At 49.9% G+C, this 25,488-nt stretch overlaps 1 protein-coding gene across 7 annotated transcripts in view; it reads left to right on the top strand.

Annotated features, from left to right (window-relative positions):
• Nucleotides 1-24,231, top strand: part of foxn2a (forkhead box N2a) — a 50,761-nt gene extending 26,530 nt beyond the window's left edge. For 4 of the 7 annotated variants that reach the window (XM_036956150.2, XM_090212960.1, XM_090212961.1 and 1 more), the window contains 4 exons: nucleotides 6,080-6,666; nucleotides 17,042-17,216; nucleotides 18,030-18,101; nucleotides 20,501-24,231. In XM_036956150.2, the coding sequence (XP_036812045.2) occupies nucleotides 6,094-6,666; nucleotides 17,042-17,216; nucleotides 18,030-18,101; nucleotides 20,501-20,964 (1,284 nt within the window). In that variant the 5' untranslated portion in view covers nucleotides 6,080-6,093 and the 3' untranslated portion in view covers nucleotides 20,965-24,231. Of the gene's footprint in view, nucleotides 1-6,079; nucleotides 6,667-17,041; nucleotides 17,217-18,029; nucleotides 18,102-19,985 lie in introns of all 7 variants that reach the window. The other 3 variants (XM_036956152.2, XM_090212963.1, XM_090212964.1) reach the window with 1 other exon arrangement.
• Nucleotides 24,232-25,488: the final 1,257 nt, after the last annotated feature.

Here is a 25,488-nt window from a genome sequence, read left to right as displayed (position 1 = left end):
ATGATAGGATAGTTGTCGACGAATATAACAAGTGGCATAAATGCAGACAACTGTGATTGGTTCCTACCATCCCTGTGCAGAACACAGGCTAGAGCAGTTTGTCCTCTACTCTAAAGTGCTCCCTGTTACTACAGGTATGTTTGTTGTATTAAAGATGCAGTCCGGTATCTTAAGCACTTATACATTTGTAACATATTGTCCGTATTTGTCGGGGGAAGAAATTGGGGACCAAATTTTCAGGAACCCGTTTTGGCTCGTGAGCACGACTTTCAAAACTACTGATTTAAAATGTTACAAAAGCTTTGGAGCATCACTTTAAGAGGTGTGGCACCACTCCAGAGGCTACAGACCTGTCTGTCTGGTTTTATATATTCTTTCTCTCATTCAGACCAGACAGAGCAGGGGTTGCACCCAGCCTCCCATGTGGAAATACGGGGGATGTATTTGTGTTGTGGTTCTGTATGTGGAGCTCATTCTCTTTAAAACAAACGGGCAGTTCTCTCGCTGTCTGACATGTCTGATTGCTCTACTTTACTCTGAGTTATGATTCATCTTCATCCTCAGCTAGCCTGCTACTGGAGATCTGACTTATTTTTTTATTTACTGTTTCTATGGCTCTTTGCTGCTTGTTTTCCCCTCTTTTCTCCTTCCCTCTCTCTCTTTTCTCCTTCCCTCTCTCTCTTTTCTCCTTCCCTCGCTCTCTTTTCTCCTTCCCTCTCTCTTTTCTCCTTCCCTCACTCTCTTTTCTCCTTCCCTCTCTCTCTTCTCCTTCCCTCTCTCTCTTCTCCTTCCCTCTCTCTCTTCTCCTTCCCTCTCTCTTTTTTCTCCTTCCCTCCCTCTCTTTTCTCCTTCCCTCTCTCTCTTTTCTCCTTCCTTCCCTCTCTCTCTTTTCTCCTTCCTTCCCTCCCTCTCTTTTCTCCTTCCTTCCCTCTCTCTCTTTTCTCCTTCCTTCCCTCTCTCTTTTCTCCTTCCTTCCCTCTCTCTCTTTTCTCCTTCCTTCCCTCTCTCTTTTCTCCTTCCTTCCCTCTCTCTTTTCTCCTTCCTTCCCTCTCTCTTTTCTCCTTCCTTCCCTCCCTCTCTCCTCCTTCCTTCCCTCCCCCTCTCTTCTCCTTCCCTCCCTCCCTCTCTCTTCTCCTTCCTTCCCTCCCTCTCTCTTCTCCTTCCTTCCCTCCCTCTCTCTTCTCCTTCCTTCCCTCCCTCTCTCTTCTCCTTCCTTCCCTCTCTCTCTTCTCCTTCCTTCCCTCTCTCTTTTCTCCTTCCTTCCCTCTCTCTTTTCTCCTTCCTTCCCTCTCTCTTTTCTCCTTCCTTCCCTCCCTCTCTTCTCCTTCCTTCCCTCGCTCTCTTTTCTCCTTCCCTCTCTCTTTTCTCCTTCCCTCACTCTCTTTTCTCCTTCCCTCTCTCTCTTTTCTCCTTCCCTCTCTCTCTTCTCCTTCCCTCTCTCTCTTCTCCTTCCCTCTCTCTTTTTTCTCCTTCCCTCCCTCTCTTTTCTCCTTCCCTCCCTCTCTTTTCTCCTTCCCTCTCTCTCTTTTCTCCTTCCCTCTCTCTCTTTTCTCCTTCCCTCTCTCTCTTTTCTCCTTCCTTCCCTCTCTCTCTTTTCTCCTTCCTTCCCTCTCTCTCTTTTCTCCTTCCTTCCCTCTCTCTCTTTTCTCCTTCCTTCCCTCTCTCTCTTTTCTCCTTCCTTCCCTCTCTCTTTTCTCCTTCCTTCCCTCCCTCTCTCTTCTCCTTCCTTCCCTCCCTCTCTCTTCTCCTTCCTTCCCCCTCTCTCTTCTCCTTCCTTCCCTCTCTCTTTTCTCCTTCCTTCCCTCTCTCTTTTCTCCTTCCTTCCCTCTCTCTTTTCTCCTTCCTTCCCTCCCTCTCTTCTCCTTCCTTCCCTCGCTCTCTTTTCTCCTTCCCTCTCTCTTTTCTCCTTCCCTCTCTCTTTTCTCCTTCCCTCACTCTCTTTTCTCCTTCCCTCTCTCTTTTCTCCTTCCCTCTCTCTCTTTTCTCCTTCCTTCCCTCTCTCTCTTTTCTCCTTCCTTCCCTCTCTCTCTTTTCTCCTTCCTTCCCTCTCTCTTTTCTCCTTCCTTCCTTCCCTCTCTCTTTTCTCCTTCCTTCCCTCCCTCTCTTCTCCTTCCTTCCCTCCCTCTCTTCTCCTTCCTTCCCTCCCCCTCTCTTCTCCTTCCTTCCCTCTCTTCTCCTTCCTTCCCTCTCTTCTCCTTCCTTCCCTCTCTCTCTTCTCCTTCCTTCCCTCTCTCTCTTCTCCTTCCTTCCCTCTCTCTCTTCTCCTTCCTTCCCTCTCTCTCTTCTCCTTCCTTCCCTCTCTTTTCTCCTTCCTTCCCTCTCTTTTCTCCTTCCTTCCCCCTCTCTTTTCTCCTTCCTTCCCCCTCTCTTTTCTCCTTCCTTCCCTCTCTCTTTTCTCCTTCCTTCCCTCTCTCTTTTCTCCTTCCTTCCCTCTCTCTTCTCCTTCCTTCCCTCCCTCTCTCTTCTCCTTCCTTCCCTCCCCCTCTCTTCTCCTTCCTTCCCTCCCTCTCTCTTCTCCTTCCTTCCCTCCCTCTCTCTTCTCCTTCCTTCCCTCCCTCTCTTTTCTCCTTCCTTCCCTCCCTCTCGTTTCTCCTTCCTTCCCTCCCTCTCGTTTCTCCTTCCTTCCCTCCCTCTCGTTTCTCCTTCCTTCCCTCCCTCTCGTTTCTCCTTCCTTCCCTCCCTCTCGTTTCTCCTTCCTTCCCTCCCTCTCGTTTCTCCTTCCTTCCCTCCCTCTCGTTTCTCCTTCCTTCCCTCCCTCTCGTTTCTCCTTCCTTCCCTCCCTCTCGTTTCTCCTTCCTTCCCTCCCTCTCTTTTCTCCTTCCTTCCCTCCCTCTCTTTTCTCCTTCCTTCCCTCCCTCTCTTTTCTCCTTCCTTCTCTCTCTCTCTTTTCTCCTTCCTTCCCTCTCTTTTCTCCTTCCTTCCTTCCCTCTCTTTTCTCCTTCCCCCTCTCTCTTCTCCTTCCTTCCTTCCTTCCATCTTTTCTCCTTCCCCCTCTCTCTTTTCTCCTTCCCCCTCTCTCTTTTCTCCTTCCCCCTCTCTCTTTTCTCCTTCCCCCTCTTTTCTCCTTCCTTCCCTCTCTCTCTTTTCTCCTTCCTTCCCTCTCTCTTTTCTCCTTCTCTCTTTTCTCTCTTTTCTCCTTCCCTCTCTTTTCTCCTTCCTTCCCTCTCTTTTCTCCTTCCCTCTCTTTTCTCCTTCTCTCTCTTTTCTCCTTCCTTCCCTCTCTTTTCTTTTTCTCCTTCTCTCTTTTCTCCTTCCCCCTCTCTGCCTCTATCGTTGTAAAAAGTACCCTCTTAATGCTAGGTTATATACACTCTCTCTCCTTCTTTCTGCCCTGTCTGTCATTCTCTACTATCTGTTCTCGTAGATCCTTGCCCTCGCCACTCCTTCAGGTGTTGTGCGTTCTTTTTGAACATGGCAGTGGCCTTAGGCCCTTCTTCTCCTAGGGGTGGGTTACTCTACACCCTGACATTGACTACCCAACCCCAGACCTAGGGGTGGGATGAGTGGCAGGGGGTTTCTGGTGCACATCACATCCCTGACCTCTTTTCTGCTCTTATCATCCCTCCATCGCTACGCTCCGAGGCTGCTCTCCCTCCTCTCTTCTTTCACTCTCTGCCCTCCCTCTACCGTCTCCCCCTCTTTCTCCTGCTTTCTCTCAGTCCAGAGTAGAGCGTGACCCAATTCCTCTTTAACAACAACAGTGAAAGGATGGGCCCCAGCCGCCCTCCACCCCTCTGTTTCTCAGTGTCCCTCAACCTCAGCCCAGACATAACCCAGACCACTGAGCCCAGCACCAGTCTAGTCACAACCCACCCCATTCCCAGCCTCAGCCCCACCTCAAGCCCAAACAGCATCAGCTCCGCACAACCCAAGCCCCAACCTGCCTATACTGGGATATTTGGTGGTGCCCTACAGACTGTAAGGTTCCCACAAGCTGAATGCTGATTTGGTTGTTGGCTACAGTCAACAGACGCGGCCAGCCTAGATGGATAACTTATTTTCCCATTTACTCTCTCTCGTTGGGAGGATTTCTGCTCTTAATTGAAGTGACAGCAGCAGGGTTGTCATGGTGACACTGGGGACATAGATTAAAGCTTGTTGTGAGCAGGGAGAGGATGAGCGGGGGAGGGGGGAGGAGAGGGGTGATGTCTCTTGCTGGCTGCCTGCTGTGCTCTTGGTTGGCCTCATTGACCATCATGCAATGCTCTACACACTAGCATATCTGTGTTAGTATTCACTGCAGCTTCATTGACATAATTGGACTATATAGCCTATATTTCTTCACTGGTTTTATGAAGTAGAAGTAGCTACTGAATGTGTGCAAACATTCCAGAGGAGGACTGCCCAAAGTATGTGAGACTATTTCCTGTGGAGAGGGTCTTTCAGGCCTACTGAACATTATGTAGCCTAGCTTCACTTGTCTGTTTTCCGTAGACTTTAAGCTGTTTTTTGGGAGACCAGATGATCGCTATCCGGGCTAATCAATAATATTCATATTGACTTGGCTGAATTCCTCAGTGCTTTTGAATAGCGGAAGGAGGGCAGGCAGTATGTCAGTTGAATCCCTCTGGTATCAGGTGGGTTGAGTTAAGTAATGGTCTTGACTCCTAGATGATTGCAGGGCAGGTGGCTCTTTATTTGAGAGCTGTCCACTCAAGGCAGTGTAAGAAGGAAGGATGCCCTCCTCTCTCTCTCTCCCTCCTTTACCCGGGACAGGATTTTGCAGATGGTTTCATGCTCATTGGCGTCTAACAAGCAGGTGGTCTGGTCTGAGATGAGGTGGGCGGAGAGGAGAGCAGTCTGGAGAGACTGGAGTCGTCTCCCACACTTCAGAGGTCCTCCTCAAAGGCTCTCAGCTGGAGAGGGAGAGAGGAGGGGAGGATAGTCTCCGCACCATCAGCCTGCGTGGGAGAGGGGGCAGAAAGGAGAGGGGATAGTCTCTCCCTCATCAGCCTGTGTGAGAGAGGGGATAGTCTCTCCCTCATCAGCCTGTGTGAGAGAGGGGGCAGAAAGAAGGAGAGGGGATAGTCTCTCTACCATCAGCCTGTGTGAGTGAGGGGATAGTCTGTCCACCATCAGCCTGTGTGAGAGAGGGGATAGTCTCTCTACCATCAGCCTGTGTGAGAGAGGGGATAGTCTCTCTACCATCAACCTGTGTGAGAGAGGGGATAGTCTCTCTACCATCAGCCTGTGTGAGAGAGGGGATAGTCTCTCCACCATCAGCCTGTGTGAGAGAGGGGATAGTCTCTCCACCATCAGCCTGTGTGAGAGAGGGGATAGTCTCTCTACCATCAGCCTGCGTGGGAGAGGGGATAGTCTCTCTACCGTCAGCCTGCGTGGGAGAGGGGATAGTCTCTCTGCCGTCAGCCTGCGTGGGAGAGGGGATAGTCTTTCTGCCGTCAGCCTGCGTGGGAGAGGGGATAGTCTCTCTGCCGTCAGCCTGCGTGGGAGAGGGGATAGTCTCTCTGCCGTCAGCCTGCGTGGGAGAGGGGATAGTCTCTCTGCCGTCAGCCTGCGTGGGAGAGGGGATAGTCTGTCAGCCGGCGTGGGAGAGGGGATAGTCTCTCTGCCGTCAGCCGGCGTGGGAGAGGGGATAGTCTCTCTGCCGTCAGCCTGCGTGGGAGAGGGGATAGTCTCTCTGCCGTCAGCCTGCGTGGGAGAGGGGGGAGAAAGGAGGAGGAGAGGGGATAGTCTCTCCATTTGGTGGGGGGAGAGCGGGACAGAGACGTGCAGGACAGACCGATGGGGGTGTACTCTGCCCATTCTTGCCCTCAGGCCAACCTTAGACAAACACGTTGAGTGCTTGGAAGAGCACATCATTTCAATGTGTCACATCAATTTATTTCACGTTTGCAGTGGTGTTGGGAAAGCAGCTCCCTCCTCATTCCCCAGCATAACTGTGTCGCTGTGTGAAGGAAAGTTCTATGTTTCCACCACAGTTTTTATGTAGCCACTTAAAGCCACTGGTTCTGGCCTGTGTAGCCACCGTCTCTGTGTAGCCACCGTCTCTGTACTGTAGCCCCCTCCACTAGTGTGTCCTATCCTGCAGTTGTTTTCTAACCATTTCTCTCCTCTCCAGACCTACCTGGTTTAATGGGTCCAATCATCGGGATGTCGCCGGATAAGAAAGCTGAAACGCCGGGGATGCAGGAGGAGAGGGCGGGGCTTAGGGGCGTATGCAGGGGGGCGGGGACTCTCCCAGAGGCGGAGTGCGGCGCAGCCAGCCCATTGGCCACCAGCCTGGACCGGGGATCCGGTGGCTCCGAGGATGAGGAGCTCACCAACCTCAACTGGCTCCATGAGAACCTGCTCCAGAACTTTACCCTAGGGGGGCCCGGTGTGGCCGGGGGGGCCCAACCCAGCGCCAGCCCCCTCTTTGACATCGAGGGTGACCCCGGGGCTCCTCAGAACCCATCGTCTTCATCCTCTTACTCCTCGTCGCAGAGGGACTTATTGAAGTCCAAGCCTCCCTTCTCATTCTCTCTGTTGATCTACATGGCCATAGAGCAGAGCCCCAGTAAGAGGCTGCCGGTGAAGGACATCTATGGTTGGATCCTACAGCACTTCCCCTACTTCTCCTCCGCCCCCACTGGCTGGAAGAACAGCGTCAGACACAACCTGTCACTCAACAAGTGCTTCCGCAAGGTGGAGAGGAGCCTGGGAAAGGTGAGGGAACTATAAGGTCATATGCGCGCATGCACACACACACTTTTTTTTTACCTTGCAAGGAGCTGGCAGTGCCTGGGTTTGATTCTCACAAGGGTCACACTAACACGTTATTTAACCATTTGAAAGTTGTCATGCTGACACTGCAGGGTGAGATTGATATTATGACATCATTGTGGGTTTGAAGTGGTCTTCTAATGGGGTTGAAATGAGCTCATAGTATCCTTCCCCATTGAGATGGTTTTTTGTGTAACTAATGGGGTTGAAATGAGCTCATAGTATCCTTCCCCATTGAGATGTTTTTTTGTGTAACTAATGGGGTTGAAATGAGCTCATAGTATCCTTCCCCATTGAGATGTTTTTTTGTGTAACTAATGGGGTTGAAATGAGCTCATAGTATCCTTCCCCATTGAGATGTTTTTTTGTGTAACTAATGGGGTTGAAATGAGCTCATAGTATCCTTCCCCATTGAGATGTTTTTTTGTGTAACTAATGGGGTTGAAATGAGCTCATAGTATCCTTCCCCATTGAGATGTTTTTTTGTGTAACTAATGGGGTTGAAATGAGCTCATAGTATCCTTCCCCATTGAGATGGTTTGTTGTGTAAAGGTGCCACAAATAGTCATTAGAGTTCTTCACTGATATTCTGTAGTGGCAGTAGTGTGACATTGACAATGTGCTCAAAGTGTTTGACTAAATCAGAATCAAATCAAATTTATTTATATAGCCCTTCGTACATCAGCTGATATCTCAAAGTGCTGTACAGAAACCCAGCCTAAAACCCCAAACAGCAAGCAATGCAGGTGTAGAAGCACGGTGGCTAGGAAAAACTCCCTAGAAAGGCCAAAACCTAGGAAGAAACCTAGAGAGGAACCAGGCTATGTATGGTGGCCAGTCCTCTTCTGGCTGTGCCGGGTGGAGATTATAACAGAACATGGCCAAGATGTTCAAATGTTCATAAATGACCAGCATGGTCGAATGATAATAAGGCAGAACAGTTGAAACTGGAGCAGCAGCACGGTCAGGTGGACTGGGGACAGCAAGGAGTCATCATGTCAGGTAGTCCTGGGGCATGGTCCTCCGAGAGAGAGAAAGAAAGAGAGAAGGAGAGAATTAGAGAACGCACACTTAGATTCACACAGGACACCGAATAGGACAGGAGAAGTACTCCAGATATAACAAACTGACCCTAGCCCCCCGACACATAAACTACTGCAGCATAAATACTGGAGGCTGAGACAGGAGGGGTCAGGAGACACTGTGGCCCCATCCGAGGACACCCCCGGACAGGGCCAAACAGGAAGGATATAACCCCACCCACTTTGCCAAAGCACAGCCCCCACATCACTAGAGGGATATCTTCAACCACCAACTTACCATCCTGAGACAAGGCTGAGTATAGCCCACAAAGACCTCTGCCACGGCACAACCCAAGGGGGGGTTGAATCAACCCACTCAGGTGACGCACCCCCTCCAGGGACGGCATGAGAGAGCCCCAGTAAGCCAGTGACTCAGCCCCTGTAATAGGGTTAGAGGCAGAGAATCCCAGTGGAAAGAGGGGAACCGGCCAGGCAGAGACAGCAAGGGCGGTTCGTTGCTCCAGAGCCTTTCCGTTCACCTTCCCACTCCTGGGCCAGACTACACTCAATCATATGACCCACTGAAGAGATGAGTCTTCAGTAGAGACTTAAAGGTTGAGACCGAGTTTGCGTCTCTGACATGGGTAGGCAGACCGTTCCATAAAAATTGAGCTCTATAGGAGAAAGCCCTGCCTCCAGCTGTTTGCTTAGAAATTCTAGGGACAGTAAGGAGGCCTGCGTCTTGTGACCGTAGCGTACGTGTAGGTATGTACGGCAGGACCAAATCAGAGAGATAGGTAGGAGCAAGCCCATGTAATGCTTTGTAGGTTAGCAGTAAAACCTTGAAATCAGCCCTGACAGTGTTAACTGTACACCTCCACTCTGTGTACCTGTGCCTGTATAGGGATTTGCAGCTCTCTGTATGGCTGACGGGCAGGGCCAGGGTTTTAACCCACCCTGAGGCCCCCTGACGTGTGTGTATGTGTCAGGGCCAGTGTAGTGCCGCACCCTGCCTGCGGCCCCCTGGGTGCCTCCCCTTGCTGTGGATAAGGCTGGGAGAGCCGGTGTATACCAGTCAAGGTCATAGACCCTCCTCTCTCTCCTTCAGAGGAAATGCAAACGCAGCAGTAAGATGGGGCGCTATCTCCCAACGCACCCCACACACTGCAACTGTAGAGCCATGACCAGGCAGTGGACACACACACTGCAACTGTAGAGCCATGACCAGGCAGTGGACACACACACTGCAACTGTAGAGCCATGACCAGGCAGTGGACACACACACTGCAACTGTAAAGCCATGACCAGGCAGTGGACACACACACTGCAACTGTAGAGCCATGACTAGGCAGTGAACACACACACTGCAACTATAGAGCCATGACCAGGCAGTGAACACACACACTGCAACTATAGAGTCATGACCAGGCAGTGGACACACACACTGCAACTGTAGAGCCATGACCAGGCAGTGGACACACACACACACACACACACTGCAACTGTAGAGCCATGACCAGGCAGTGAACACACACACTGCAACTGTAGAGCCATGACCAGGCAGTGAACACACACACTGCAACTGTAGAGCCATGACCAGGCAGTGGACACACACACTGCAACTGTAGAGCCATGACCAGGCAGTGGACACACACACTGCAACTGTAGAGCCATGACCAGGCAGTGGACACACACACACACACTGCAACTGTAGAGCCACGACCAGGCAGTGGAAACACACACACACTGCAACTGTAGAGCCACGACCAGGCAGTGGAAACACACACACACTGCAACTGTAGAGCTACGACCAGGCAGTAGACACACACACTGCAACTGTAGAGCCATGGCCAGGCAGTGGACATACACACACACACACACACACACACACACTGCAACTGTAGAGCCACGACCAGGCAGTGGACACACAAACACTGCAACTGTAGCGCCACGACCAGGCAGTGGACACACACACACACACACACACACACACACACACACACACACACACACACACACTGCAACTGTAGAGCCACAACCAGGCAGTGGACACACACACACACACACACACACACTGCAACTGTAGCGCCACCACCAGGCAGTGGACACACACACTGCAACTGTAGTGCCACGACCAGGCAGTGGATACACACACACACACACACACACACACACACACTGCAACTGTAGCGCCACCACCAGGCAGTGGACACACACACACACACACTGCAACTGTAGAGCCATGGCCAGGCAGTGGACATACACACGCACACACACACACTGCAACTGTAGAGCCACGACCAGGCAGTGGACACACACACACACACACACACACACACTGCAACTGTAGTGCCACGACCAGGCAGTGGACACACACACACACACACACACACTGCAACTGTAGAGCCATGACCAGGCAGTGGACACACACACTGCAACTGTAGCGCCACCACCAGGCAGTGGACACACACACACTGCAACTGTAGCGCCACCACCAGGCAGTGGACACACACACACACACTGCAACTGTAGAGCCACGACCAGGCAGTGGACACACACACACACACTGCAACTGTAGCGCCACCACCAGGCAGTGGACACACACACACTGCAACTGTAGCGCCACGACCAGTCAGTGGACACACACACACTGCAACTGTAGTGCCACCACCAGGCAGTGGACACACACACACTGCAACTGTAGCGCCACGACCAGGCAGTGGACACACACACACACACTGCAACTGTAGCGCCACGACCAGGCAGTGGACACACACACACACTGCAACTGTAGAGCCACGACCAGGCAGTGGACACACACACACACTGCAACTGTAGAGCCACGACCAGGCAGTGGACACACACACACACTGCAACTGTAGAGCCACGACCAGGCAGTGGACACACACACACACTGCAACTGTAGAGCCACGACCAGGCAGTGGACACACACACACACTGCAACTGTAGCGCCACGACCAGGCAGTGGACACACACACACTGCAACTGTAGCGCCACCACCAGGCAGTGGAAACACACACACAATGCAACTGTAGAGCCACGACCAGGCAGTGGAAACACACACACACACTGCAACTGTAGAGCTACGACCAGGCAGTAGACACACACACTGCAACTGTAGAGCTACGACCAGGCAGTAGACACACACACTGCAACTGTAGCTCCACGACCAGGCAGTGGACACACACACACACACACACACTGCAACTGTAGAGCCACGACCAGGCAGTGGACACACACACACACCCACACTGCAACTGTAGCGCCACGACCAGGCAGTAGACACACACACACACACACACACACACTGCAACTGTAGCGCCACCACCAGGCAGTGGACACACACACACTGCAACTGTAGCGCCACGACCAGTCAGTGGACACACACACACTGCAACTGTAGTGCCACCACCAGGCAGTGGACACACACACACTGCAACTGTAGCGCCACGACCAGGCAGTGGACACACACACACTGCAACTGTAGCGCCACAACCAGGCAGTGGACACACACACACTGCAACTGTAGCGCCACGACCAGGCAGTGGACACACACACACACTGCAACTGTAGAGCCACGACCAGGCAGTGGACACACACACACACTGCAACTGTAGAGCCACGACCAGGCAGTGGACACACACACACTGCAACTGTAGAGCCACGACCAGGCAGTGGACACACACACACACTGCAACTGTAGCGCCACGACCAGGCAGTGGACACACACACACAATGCAACTGTAGAGCCACGACCAGGCAGTGGAAACACACACACACTGCAACTGTAGAGCTACGACCAGGCAGTAGACACACACACTGCAACTGTAGAGCTACGACCAGGCAGTAGACACACACACTGCAACTGTAGAGCCATGACTAGGCAGTAGACACACACATACACACACTGCAACTGTAGAGCCATGACCAGGCAGTGGACACACACACACACACACACACACTGCAACTGTAGAGCCACGACCAGGCAGTGGACACACACACACTGCAACTGTAGAGCCACGACCAGGCAGTGGACACACACACACTGCAACTGTAGCGCCACGACCAGGCAGTGGACACACACACACACTGCAACTGTAAAGCCATGGCCAGGCAGTGGACACACACACACTGCAACTGTAGCGCCACCATCAGGCAGTGGACACACACACACACCCACACTGCAACTGTAGCGCCACGACCAGGCAGTGGACACACACACACTGCAACTGTAGCGCCACGACCAGGCAGTGGACACACACACACTGCAACTGTAGAGCCATGGCCAGGCAGTGGACATACACACACACACTGCAACTGTAGAGCCACGACCAGGCAGTGGACACACATACACTGCAACTGTAGCTCCACGACCAGGCAGTGGACACACACACACATACACACACACTGCAACTGTAGAGCCACGACCAGGCAGTGGACACACACACACACCCACACTGCAACTGTAGCGCCACGACCAGGCAGTAGACACACACACACACACACACACACACACACACACTGCAACTGTAGCGCCACCACCAGGCAGTGGACACACACACACTGCAACTGTAGCGCCACGACCAGTCAGTGGACACACACACACTGCAACTGTAGTGCCACCACCAGGCAGTGGACACACACACACTGCAACTGTAGCGCCACGACCAGGCAGTGGACACACACACACTGCAACTGTAGCGCCACAACCAGGCAGTGGACACACACACACTGCAACTGTAGCGCCACGACCAGGCAGTGGACACACACACACACTGCAACTGTAGAGCCACGACCAGGCAGTGGACACACACACACACTGCAACTGTAGAGCCACGACCAGGCAGTGGACACACACACACACTGCAACTGTAGAGCCACGACCAGGCAGTGGACACACACACACACACTGCAACTGTAGCGCCACGACCAGGCAGTGGACACACACACACACTGCAACTGTAGCGCCACCACCAGGCAGTGGAAACACACACACAATGCAACTGTAGAGCCACGACCAGGCAGTGGAAACACACACACACTGCAACTGTAGAGCTACGACCAGGCAGTAGACACACACACTGCAACTGTAGAGCCACGACCAGGCAGTGGACACACACACACTGCAACTGTAGCGCCACGACCAGGCAGTGGACACACACATACACACACTGCAACTGTAGAGCCATGACCAGGCAGTGGACACACACACACACACACACACACACACACACACACACACACACACACACACACACACACACACACACTGCAACTGTAGAGCCACGACCAGGCAGTGGACACACACACACTGCAACTGTAGAGCCACGACCAGGCAGTGGACACACACACACTGCAACTGTAGAGCCACGACCAGGCAGTGGACACACACACACTGCAACTGTAGAGCCACGACCAGGCAGTGGACACACACACACTGCAACTGTAGCGCCACGACCAGGCAGTGGACACACACACACTGCAACTGTAGTGCCACGACCAGGCAGTGGACACACACACACACACTGCAACTGTAGCGCCACGACCAGGCAGTGGACACACACACACGCACACACACTGCAACTGTAGCACCACGACCAGGCAGTGGACACACACACACACTGCAACTGTAGCGCCACGACCAGGCAGTAGACACACACACTGCAACTGTAGAGCCATGGCCAGGCAGTGGACATACACACACACACTGCAACTGTAGAGCCACGACCAGGCAGTGGACACACACACACGCACACACACTGCAACTGTAGCACCACGACCAGGCAGTGGACACACACACACACTGCAACTGTAGCGCCACGACCAGGCAGTAGACACACACACTGCAACTGTAGAGCCACGACCAGGCAGTGGACACACACACACACCCACACTGCAACTGTAGCGCCACGACCAGGCAGTAGACACACACACACTGCAACTGTAGCGCCACCATCAGGCAGTGGACACACACACACACCCACACTGCAACTGTAGCGCCACGACCAGGCAGTGGACACACACACACACACACTGCAACTGTAGCGCCACCACCAGGCAGTGGACACACACACACATACACACACACACTGCAACTGTAGCGCCACGACCAGGCAGTGGACGCACACACACTGCAACTGTAGCGCCACGACCAGGCAGTGGACGCACACGCACACACACTGCAACTGTAGCGCCACGACCAGGCAGTGGACACACACACTGCAACTGTAGCGCCACGACCAGGCAGTGGACACACACACTGCAACGCCACGACCAGGCAGTGGACATACACACACACACACACTGCAACTGTAGAGCCACGACCAGGCAGTGGACACACATACACTGCAACTGTAGCTCCACGACCAGGCAGTGGACACACACACACACACACACACACTGCAACTGTAGAGCCACGACCAGGCAGTGGACACACACACACACCCACACTGCAACTGTAGCGCCACGACCAGGCAGTAGACACACACACACACACACACACTGCAACTGTAGCGCCACCACCAGCCAGTGGACACACACACACTGCAACTGTAGCGCCACGACCAGGCAGTGGACACACACACACACTGCAACTGTAGCGCCACGACCAGGCAGTGGACACACACACACACTGCAACTGTAGCGCCACCACCAGGCAGTGGACACACACACACACCCACACTGCAACTGTAGCGCCACGACCAGGCAGTGGACACACACACACTGCAACTGTAGCGCCACCATCAGGCAGTGGACACACACACTGCAACTGTAGAGCCACGACCAGGCAGTGGACACACACACTGCAACTGTAGCGCCACCACCAGGCAGTGGACACACACATACACACACACACTGCAACTGTAGCGCCACGACCAGGCAGTGGACGCACACACACTGCAACTGTAGCGCCACGACCAGGCAGTGGACGCACACGCACACACACTGCAACTGTAGCGCCACGACCAGGCAGTGGACACACACACTGCAACTGTAGCGCCACGACCAGGCAGTGGACACACACACTGCAACGCCACGACCAGGCAGTGGACACACACACACTGCAACGCCACGACCAGGCAGTGGACACACACACACTGCAACTGTAGCGCCACGACCAAGCAGTGGACACACACACACTGCAACTGTAGCGCCACGACCAGGCAGTGGACACACACACACTGCAACTGTAGCGCCACGACCAGGCAGTGGACACACACACACTGCAACTGTAGCGCCACGACCAGGCAGTGGACACACACACACTGCAACTGTAGCGCCACGACCAGGCAGTGGACACACACACACACACTGCAACTGTAGCGCCACGACCAGGCAGTGGACACACACACACACACACACACACACACACACACACACACACACACACACACACACACACTGCAACTGTAGCGCCACGACCAGGCAGTGGACACACACACACTGCAACTGTAGCGCCACGACCAGGCAGTGGACACACACACACACACTGCAACTGTAGTGCCACGACCAGGCAGTGGACACACACACTGCAACGCCACGACCAGGCAGTGGAAACACACACACTGCAACTGTAGCGCCACGACCAGGCAGTGGACACACACACACTGCAACTGTAGCGCCACGACCAGGCAGTGGACACACACACACACACTGCAACTGTAGCGCCACGACCAGGCAGTGGACACACACACACACACACACACACACACACACTGCAACTGTAGCGCCACGACCAGGCAGTGGACACACACACACACACACACACTGCAACTGTAGCGCCACGACCAGGCAGTGGACACACACACACACTGCAACTGTAGTGCCACGACCAGGCAGTGGACACACACACACACACTGCAACTGTAGCGCCACGACCAGGCAGTGGACACACACACACACACTGCAACTGTAGCTCCAAGCAGAAGACAGGCCCAGGACTGAAGACCTGACCTGCACAAACACAGAGAGAGAGACACGAGTGTCTGTGAAAGAAAGGGTAGAGAAGGGAAATGAAAGGACGAAGTGAGGGAGAAAGTAGAGCATATATAGTAAAGAGACATGGTTTCTGTAGTTGTGTTGGACACTGGTTCAAGCTCAGCTCGGGGACAAAGAGAATATAACTATACTGTTACAATGGGCTCAGTGGCTAGATAGCATGTAGTCTGCTAGGAGGGGCTGAAGACCAGTTAGAAGTAGAAATGAGCTCAGCGGCAGCAGGACTGGTGTCCAGTGCATCACAATGTAGACAGCCTCTCTGAGATCAGTGTGCTGGGGGCTCAGTGTGAGCCTACCCGTCTGCTGAGCTGAGAGAGCATGCAGCACTGGTTTCAGATGACACGCTGCCTGGTGGTTTGCGTTGCCATGGTGACATTTCCTCCTTCCTGCCTGCGAGCCGGCTGGTAATCTGAGTCAAGGTTATATCCCTCCTCCCTCGCTCCTTCCTCCTCCTCCTGGACAGAACCCCAGAGATACATAATGAGAGAACCATTTATACACTCTCACCCCCCCCCCGCCCCCCCACACCCACGTAAACATTTGTTTTTCTTGTGAAAACACCATGGAGACGTGTTGTCTCAGTGGTAGTTCATGAACTTACATACAGGATATGACAATGCCTTCACATGTCTTTGGCTACTGTAGTGAGAGGTTCTACAAAGGCAAGTTACATGGACAGCACTGTAAAAAGCTAAACTCAGTCCAACCCTGTAATAAATCATTTAAGGACGGTGTGGATTGTTTATCGACTGTTTTCCTCCCATCATGCAGTTCACCCAGCAGGGTCTGGATGGTTTATCACATGCTCAGGTGACTGCATTATGAGTCATCAGAGTTTGTCCTAGTTTAGCAGAGTATAAAACAATCTGAATGGAGAAAGCCTGTTAAAACTACTTAGAATTCATGAGTTGATATCCTAGGGTCATGCAATACTCATAACATATTTAGAATTTTTTATTATTCAGTAACATAAAATACTGTCAGATACCGTCATACCGTCAAAAATGAGAATATCATGATATATTGTTTTGGCCATATCGCCCAGCACTAGTCAGACTGCAGGGAGACTACCGTGAGAGTCAGCCAAGCAGGCAACAAAGTTCTAGGTGTTTGCTGTGGAAAATCTAGTAAGCCTAGTCATGATATCTCTTGATACTACCGTGAGATTCTATATGAATTTATCCAATAAGAAATGCTCGGTTTTGAAACATTTTGTTACGATGTGCCCCAATGAACACCTCTCAGGTCAGTGTTACTGCTTTGTGATGTTTTTTCAGGTGAATGGTAAGGGTTCTCTGTGGTGTGTGGACCCAGAGTACAGACCCAACCTGATCCAGGCCCTGAAGAAGCAGCACTTCCCTGCAGCACATACCTTCTGCACACCGCCCGCCTCGCCACCCAGCGCCTCCTCACCACCCAGACACCACTTCCTGCAGGGCTGCTCCCTCAAAGGTGATTCCTGACTTTTTTTGTTAATTTTGTACAATGCTACACATTTTGCCAAGAGGTGTAAAGAAAATGTTGCTGTTTTTATAGCAAGTTTGCTGCAATTCTACACATTTTGCCATTGGGCTGAGAGAAGATTTAGCAATTTTATAACTCATGTTGCAATTCTACAAAAAAAAAATGGGGAGGGTGGGATTGATTTGAGGGCCTTCAAAAGAGGGCCTGCCGCCTGTTGCCCATCCCTGATCTAGAAATAGGATTGGTATTAGATTTGATCCAGTGCATGTGATCTCAAATCCACATGGTTGTTGCCTCTACACATTTTTGTCATGCAACATTGGCCGGTAAAACATTCAGCATCACCCTCCCCTCATCTCCAACTGTCATTTTAGTCATCATTTGATTTCTAATCGTAGATGCCTCAAGGTAGATTCTTCTAATCTGTATCCTCCACTTCTCTCTCTCTCTCTCTCTCTCTCTCTCTCTCTCTCTCTCTCTCTCTCTCTCTGTCTCTCTGTGTGTGTGTGTGTCTCTGTCTCGGTGTCTCTCACTTTAACGCTCTCTCTCTCTCCCCTACCCTCTTGTTTGGTAACCTTGACTACAGAGGCCCTGGTGATGCTGATAGAGTGTAGAGCAGAGCACTCAGTCTCCACTCTAGTTGATTATAAATAATTTAGGGCCCCTGAAGTGAGGTATGGAGAGAGCTAGGAATCCTCTCTTCCTTTACCCCTCTACAGCCTCCTTCGCCAGTCGGCCACACACACACGCACACGCTCAGGCTATTCCACTGACCACCATGCATGTTCTCTCCTCTTCCAGAGTCTGACATAGATGCTGCCACTGCCATGATGCTCTTAAACTCTGCCCCTGGTCATCACCACGCCAACCCATGTAAGAGACGCCACCCCACACCATGCCTCTTCCACTTCTCTGTTTCTCTCTGTCTCTACCTTTTCATTACTACTCTCCCCCCTTTCTCTCTGTCTCTACCTTTTCATTACTACTCTCCCCCCTTTCTCTCTGTCACTACCGTTTCATTACTACTCTCCCCCCTTTCTCTCTGTCACTACCTTTTCATTACTACTCTCCCCCCTTTCTCTCTGTCACTACCTCTTCATTACTACTCTCCCCCCTTTCTCTCTGTCACTACCTCTTCATTACTACTCTCCCCCCTTTCTCTCTGTCTCTACCTTTTCATTACTACTCTCCCCCCTTTCTCTCTGTCACTACCTTTTCATTACTACTCTCCCCCCTTTCTCTCTGTCACTACTGTTTCATTACTACTCTCCCCCCTTTCTCTCTGTCACTACTGTTTCATTACTACTCTCCCCCCTTTCTCTCTGTCACTACCTTTTCATTACTACTCTCCCCCCTTTCTCTCTGTCACTACCTTTTCATTACTACTCTCCCCCCTTTCTCTCTGTCACTACCTTTTCATTACTACTCTCCCCCCTTTCTCTCTGTCACTACCTTTTCATTACTACTCTCCCCCCTTTCTCTCTGTCACTACCTTTTCATTACTACTCTCCCCCCTTTCTCTCTGTCACTACTGTTTCATTACTACTCTCCCCCCTTTCTCTCTGTCACTACCTTTTCATTACTACTCTCCCCCCTTTCTCTCTGTCACTACCTTTTCATTACTACTCTCCCCCCTTTCTCTCTGTCACTACCTTTTCATTACTACTCTCCCCCCTTTCTCTCTGTCACTACCGTTTCATTACTACTCTCCCCCCTTTCTCTCTGTCACTACCGTTTCATTACTACTCTCCCCCCTTTCTCTCTGTCACTACCGTTTCATTACTACTCTCCCCCCTTTCTCTCTGTCACTACCGTTTCATTACTACTCTCCCCCCTTTCTCTCTGTCACTACCGTTTCATTACTACTCTCCCCCCTTTCTCTCTGTCTCTACCGTTTCATTACTACTCTCCCCCCTTTCTCTCTGTCTCTACCTTTTCATTACTACTCTCCCCCCTTTCTCTCTGTCACTACCTTTTCATTACTACTCTCCCCCCTTTCTCTCTGTCACTACCGTTTCATTACTACTCTCCCCCCTTTCTCTCTGTCACTACCTTGTCATTACTACTCTCCCCCCTTTCTCTCTGTCACTACCTTTTCATTACTACTCTCCCCCCTTTCTCTCTGTCACTACCTTTTCATTACTACTCTCCCCCCTTTCTCTCTGTCACTACCTTGTCATTACTACTCTCCCCCCTTTCTCTCTGTCACTACCTTGTCATTACTACTCTCCCCCCTTTCTCTCTGTCACTACCTTTTCATTACTACTCTCCCCCCTTTCTCTCTTGTCACCTGCCCGTTTCACGCTTTCTTTTATTGCTTTTACATCACTCGCCCAGCATCACTCGCCCAGCATCACTCGCCCAGCATCTATACACCCCTTGTAAAACATCTTCCTGTGTCTCTCTATTGCTTACTATGTACACTCAACAGCACAGTTGAAGTCCTGCATAGTCCCGTTCCAAGCCAGACAAGGTTGCATATAGAATTATCTTCCTGTGAATAAGTGGTGTTGTATTTCATGCCTCCCCCATGTGTTTTAAGTGTTCATTCCACAAGACACTTCTGCCTCTGCTGTTATGAATCTTACTTGCTGTTATAAATCTTACTTGCTGTTATGAATCTTACTTGCTGTTATGAATCTTACTTGCTGTTATAAATCTTACTTGCTGTTATGAATCTTACTTGCTGTTATGAATCTTACTTGCTGTTATGAATCTTACTTGCTGTTATCTGCTGAACACACGGATACTCCCTAGCCTGCTGAACACACGGATACTCCCTAGCCTGCTGAACACACGGACACTCCCTAGCCTGCTGGACACTCCCTAGCCTGCTGGACACTCCCTAGCCTGCTGGACACTCCCTAGCCTGCTGGACACTCCCTAGCCTGCTGGACACTCCCTAGCCTGCTGGACACTCCCTAGCCTGCTGGACACTCCCTAGCCTGCTGGACACTCCCTAGCCTGCTGGACACTCCCTAGCCTGCTGGACACTCCCTAGCCTGCTGGACACTCCCTAGCCTGCTGGACACTCCCTAGCCTGCTGGATACTCCCTAGCCTGCTGGACACTCCCTAGCCTGCTGGACACTCCCTAGCCTGCTGGACACTCCCTAGCCCGCCGCTTATTGGATTAAAAACACTTGACTCTCTTGATCACATAAGCTACTCCTACTGCCCTGTTGCATTCAGAAACACGATTTCTTTAGTGTGAAGATGGTTTCTTCCTCAATCTCTCTTCCTCATCTCTCTCTTCTTTCCCTCCCTCTCCCAGGTGAACCAGACAGTCCCCTGGACCTGTCCCAGCCAGACTTGGTCCTGGTGAGCAGCGATCCTAAGCAGGACCACAACTACAGTAGCATGACTCTGCAGCGCTGCTCCTCCCGCTCCTCCTCCTCCTCCCTCTCCTCCCTGGATGAAGGAGGCCCAGGCCACGCCAGGCCGCGCCCACGCCGCGCCGGCAGCGAGGGTTTCCATAGTGAAGAGGAGGACTCCGACCTTGGGGACCGGGACGAGAGGGGCGGCCACTCCCGGCCTGCTCCTCATCGCCCATCCCCCTCTTCCTCCTCGGTGAAGTGCCCGGCAGGTAAGAGGGCACGTAGGGAGCTGACAGCCAAGCCGGAGCTGGATGAGGAGCTGAAGGAGGCGGCCGGGTCTCTGCTTCACCTGGCTGGGATCCGTACCTCCATGGAGCTCAACAAACGCAGTGCCAAGAGCAAAAAACTGAACAGGAAATGAGGTGGTCGTACTGCCTCGCCCTCAGACTCCCGCCCCTGTAACCTGATCTGATTGTGTGTCCTACTGATAGGTCCAGGTTGTGCAGCCTCCTGCTTTTCTGATTGCTGATTTTTGAGCCAGTTTTTTGGTTTGACCCATGATGGGATGGGAAATCCCTCCCTATCCCAACACAACAAATGGCAATAGTATCATTCACACACAGGAGAATAAAGCCATATTGAGACTTTTGTAACTTGGGCGTGTCAGGTGGGTGGGGTTAAGTGGGGTGCTTGGGGACTACTGTGAAGAACCATCACAATACCCATCTATCCAAAACGAACTGCCTGTTTCTGATGGCTTCGCCACAGATCCTCGCAATTCAAAGGATTTTCTTCTGGATAAAAGACAAGACCAGAAAAAGCTTAAAGTTTTTAAAACTCAAAGCATTGCATGCTTCCTCCTCAACCTGTATCCTCTTCCAAGTGAACCTATTTATAAGAGAATGAGTGCATGTCTGTAACAAACAACTAACCTCTCATCTTCTCGTCAGTTTCTCTCTTCTCCGTGCAAAAATCTAATAAAAACATGCCACTGTTTTTTGATGGGCGACAACCTTGGCCTGGAAATAACAGAGAGATGCAATAATTGATCCGTAACCTTAAACTGCTCTTTATATTATTTAATTTGTTCAATGTTGGTATTTTTTCTTGGGTTGATGACAACACTGGTGTCTAAAAGCAGTACATTATTGGGAATGTATTGAAGTAGTGAGGTTCATGGCACTGGCTGTTTAGAGTGATCTGATCCCAGAGCAGAACACTGGTTCCATGTCAGGATGTAATGGCCTGTTGGGGAAACGCAACAAAGGAAATGTTGGAACTCTGCTACTGTCATGTTAAGAAAAGGAATGACACAAAGATAACCGACTGTGTGAAGATTGGCACGGTGAGGAAGAGTCCACTCTGGTTTCCTACACTGAGAGGAAAAGCTCATTACATCGTCGTACCATCAGAACCCACTCGTCTTCATGGCTTTTCCTCTGTGGCCCCTCTTATTCTGTTATACATACATTATTTGTGTTTAGTGTGTAAACTGAGAAATGACACATTTGATACAGGACTCTGTATTTGTGATTCTCCTCTTGATCTATCCTGTTCTTGTCCTACCCTGTCCTATCCTATCCTATCCTATGCAAGGTGTATCTGGCTGAAACACAGCTAAGGTTGTAATCATCGTGATCCCAAGACGATGCGCTTGCATGAGAGCACTCACTGGCAGATGTGCTGCTCAGTTTTCAATCATGTAATGTTAGTCACACCTACTGACTTTTAGTATTCAGGCCAAAGGGAAGTTAAGACAAGGATTTAGTTATAATAACGTTGTAGTGAGGTCAGATTGACAATATTGTACTATTTACTGCCTGTTGTTGGCTGTGGCAAAGTTCAGACTGTGTTGCCAGAAAGAGGCTTTGCTTTGTCTTGCTCCACAATAAGAAAACACAACGGGAGGAGGGAGGGCAAAATCAGGAAGCACACCACCCTCTTCGCTCCGCTGTACAGTAATGTGTTTACTGCCAGTTGATTGCATAGAGTTCAGTGACGGGAAGTACAGGATGTTGCAACAGAACTTGTGAAGAGAAGAGGCCAGACTGGTTTTCTTTCGGCGCTTGCATGCATTAACCTGCATTAGTAAGCAAAATGCCAAAAGCCCACAGCATGCCCATATGATAGAATTGCTTTTAGTTGGTTCACTGTATGACAGTATACTGCCCTCTGTCAGGAACCCACTTAACTTTCCACTTCTGTTGTATAATGTTAAATGAATTCACTTCCATAAATATAGATTGCATGCAGTGCCAAACATTCATTTGTACCATTGCGACCATGTTCCTCTTCTCACAGTTTTTGTGACTGACAGTAACATTGGTGCCCTAGAAGCCAACTAACAGGAAATGTAGGAGGACTCTGACCTTGTGGACTGACTTTAGTCTGACATGTAGTTTATTTTTTAGTTGTTCGGGAATGGGAAGCGCTTTGTTCCTAGAATGGAAATGTTGTTCTTAGAACTAAACTGCGGTTCTCCTAAATAAGATGGACATAGAATACACGGTCTGTGAATAGACGAAGAACAAATTAATGTTGTCCATTAAATCATCAGTGTATTTATTATAATTCATTTATAATGGGACGATTGAATGGAACGTCTATCAAATAATGGTCATTTGAAGCGAGTGGAAAGGTTACTTCCTCTCTCCCCTCTGGAAAATGATTTCATTTTACTGCCATAGACCAATACTTTCACTATGTGATATAGTGATAAAGATATGTGTCTGAGAAAGTATTTTGCCAATGTATTTAGTCTTTCCACCAGGGATTTTTTCAATTTAACCACGAATGCCAAGTGTACCGATTGTTTTGTTGTTGGATAGAACAAAATTGCTGCGCAAATTGATCCTGACCCATTTTTTGCCAACAGTGTACAGAGAAAGCTGGCGTAGACGTTTCAGATGAATGGATATTCCCTAACTATTGAGAACTTCTCTGTCAATTTGATTTGAATCATCAAACTTCACAGCCTTTATCTGAATTAGTATTGTTTAAGTTTCTATAATATTCTGACTGCCAGAAGTAGTCGCACCATAGATATTAGTTCATCCTTCTCCATGTTAGGATCCTGCCACCATAGAAGTCATCTACATGTTTCCAAGGGTTGCCCTGGTGTTAGTCTTGGTACCCCCGTGGACTTCTGTTTAAACTTAGATAGTTGAGGACAACTTCCAGTAACTTGTTCATGCTGTAGTGCTTGTAGCTAGAAGGAAGATGTTATCAGACTCAAAGTGAACTTTATCCTGAGTCTCTTAGTAAGTGAATGTTGTTGAGATGGATCTTTAGGACTACCTGCATGACATGGGGCTCTAAGACACACCGTGGGGTACCCCAGGGGTCTATATTTTCACTTTACACAGTGATACATTGTTAGACTCAAAGCTGCATACATAGGATTGCTTCATTGTTTGAAAATGTGTTATTGGATATTGATTATGTGATTTTTATTTTTTCAAAAATGCAGTTGCAATTTATTGATTCTGATAAAGCGTTTTGTGTTGAACTAACTAAAGCTGCCAACCCAGTATCAGTCAGTCGTCTGCCATGTCTGTTAGACAGACACACCTTTTGGTTTTTGTATGCTAACCTCTGTTAATAAAATGTTTATAAAGTTTATTTTCGCCAAAGATATGCAATTGCATTATATATGGTATTACAAAATAAAAAAAATATTGTTTTATCATTTTTGTGTTTTTTTCATATTATTGTTTACTTTGATGATTGAACTATTATAAAGAAACTTCTGTCTAATCAAAGGATATATCAGGATAAATGGACTGTTTCATCTGAGGCACTGATCACAAATCCAAAATGACATTGACATCTAGTGCAGTTGTGAAAAAGAATTATGCATTCCATAAACTACACATTTGAACAACCAAGAATGTGTGACTCAGGCAGCCCCATTTGTTTTTTTTACAAATAGAGATCAGTTCCCAAAAAGTTCTGATGTGAAAAGATCTGTGATTTGGTCAAAAGCCCAATTAGTGGGAAAAAATATCAGAATGGTCTGCCTGTGTAAACTCAGCCATCAGTCATTGGTTATGAAACCGGAAAGTGAAGGGATCATGCTTTAGTAATGAAATGGTGATCAACATCGCCACCTGCTGTTTAGAGGAGGCAATCACTTAAAAGGAAAATGTAATGGAGGTCAGAAGTGACTGTTGAAATGCAAATAATTATAGGTCCTTTTGTCCCAAAAGTATTTTTTTTGTGTCGATTCTCCTTTAAAATATGAAACACATTTTATTTCTTACTTCAAAACAGAGTGTTAACGTGGTTAAAACGGTCAAAATAATTAATTTCTAAACTAAGGAGGTAACTACTTTTTTGTGATGGTTCTAATTTTTAAGACCCCTTGAAGTATCAAAAATAATATTTGATGAGGAATTATTTTTGGCCTGACTGCTATTAGCCCATACAAATGCACTGAATAACAGATTCAATACATGGAAACACTATATGCCCCACAAAAAAAGTCCTACATCTGAGAGATGCACTAAACAGTCAACCCTGTCTATGCCGGGGGGTTCTACTAAGCTATATGGAATTGTTTTAAGGGCTTTCGAGTGGCGCAGCGGTCTAAGGCACTGCATTTCGGTGCTAATGGTGTCACTACAGATACTGCCTGGATTCAAACCAGGGTATCACAACCGGATGTGATTGGGAGTCCCGTAAGGCGGCGCACAATTGGCCCAGCGTTGTCTGAGTTTGGCCGGTGTAGGCCATCATTGGAAATAAGAATTTGTTCTCACCTGACTTGCCTCGTTTAAGGTTAAAAGTGTTACATAGCCGCATGCAGTGGTTTGAGATTGATTATTATGCTAATTAGATTTCCGCTGGGGCACGGACATTGACTTTAGGGGATTTGAACAAGTCTTAGCTGATATATAATTATAGTCTTAGACCTAGATAATACTCATCCTCTACGCATCCTCTA

This window comes from Oncorhynchus mykiss, chromosome 20 (assembly GCF_057628025.1).
Source record: "Oncorhynchus mykiss isolate SJ-2025 chromosome 20, ASM5762802v1, whole genome shotgun sequence".
Lineage (NCBI taxonomy): Eukaryota > Metazoa > Chordata > Actinopteri > Salmoniformes > Salmonidae > Oncorhynchus > Oncorhynchus mykiss.
Note: the sequence above shows the minus strand (reverse complement) of the source record. Positions and strands in the feature narration are given on the sequence as shown.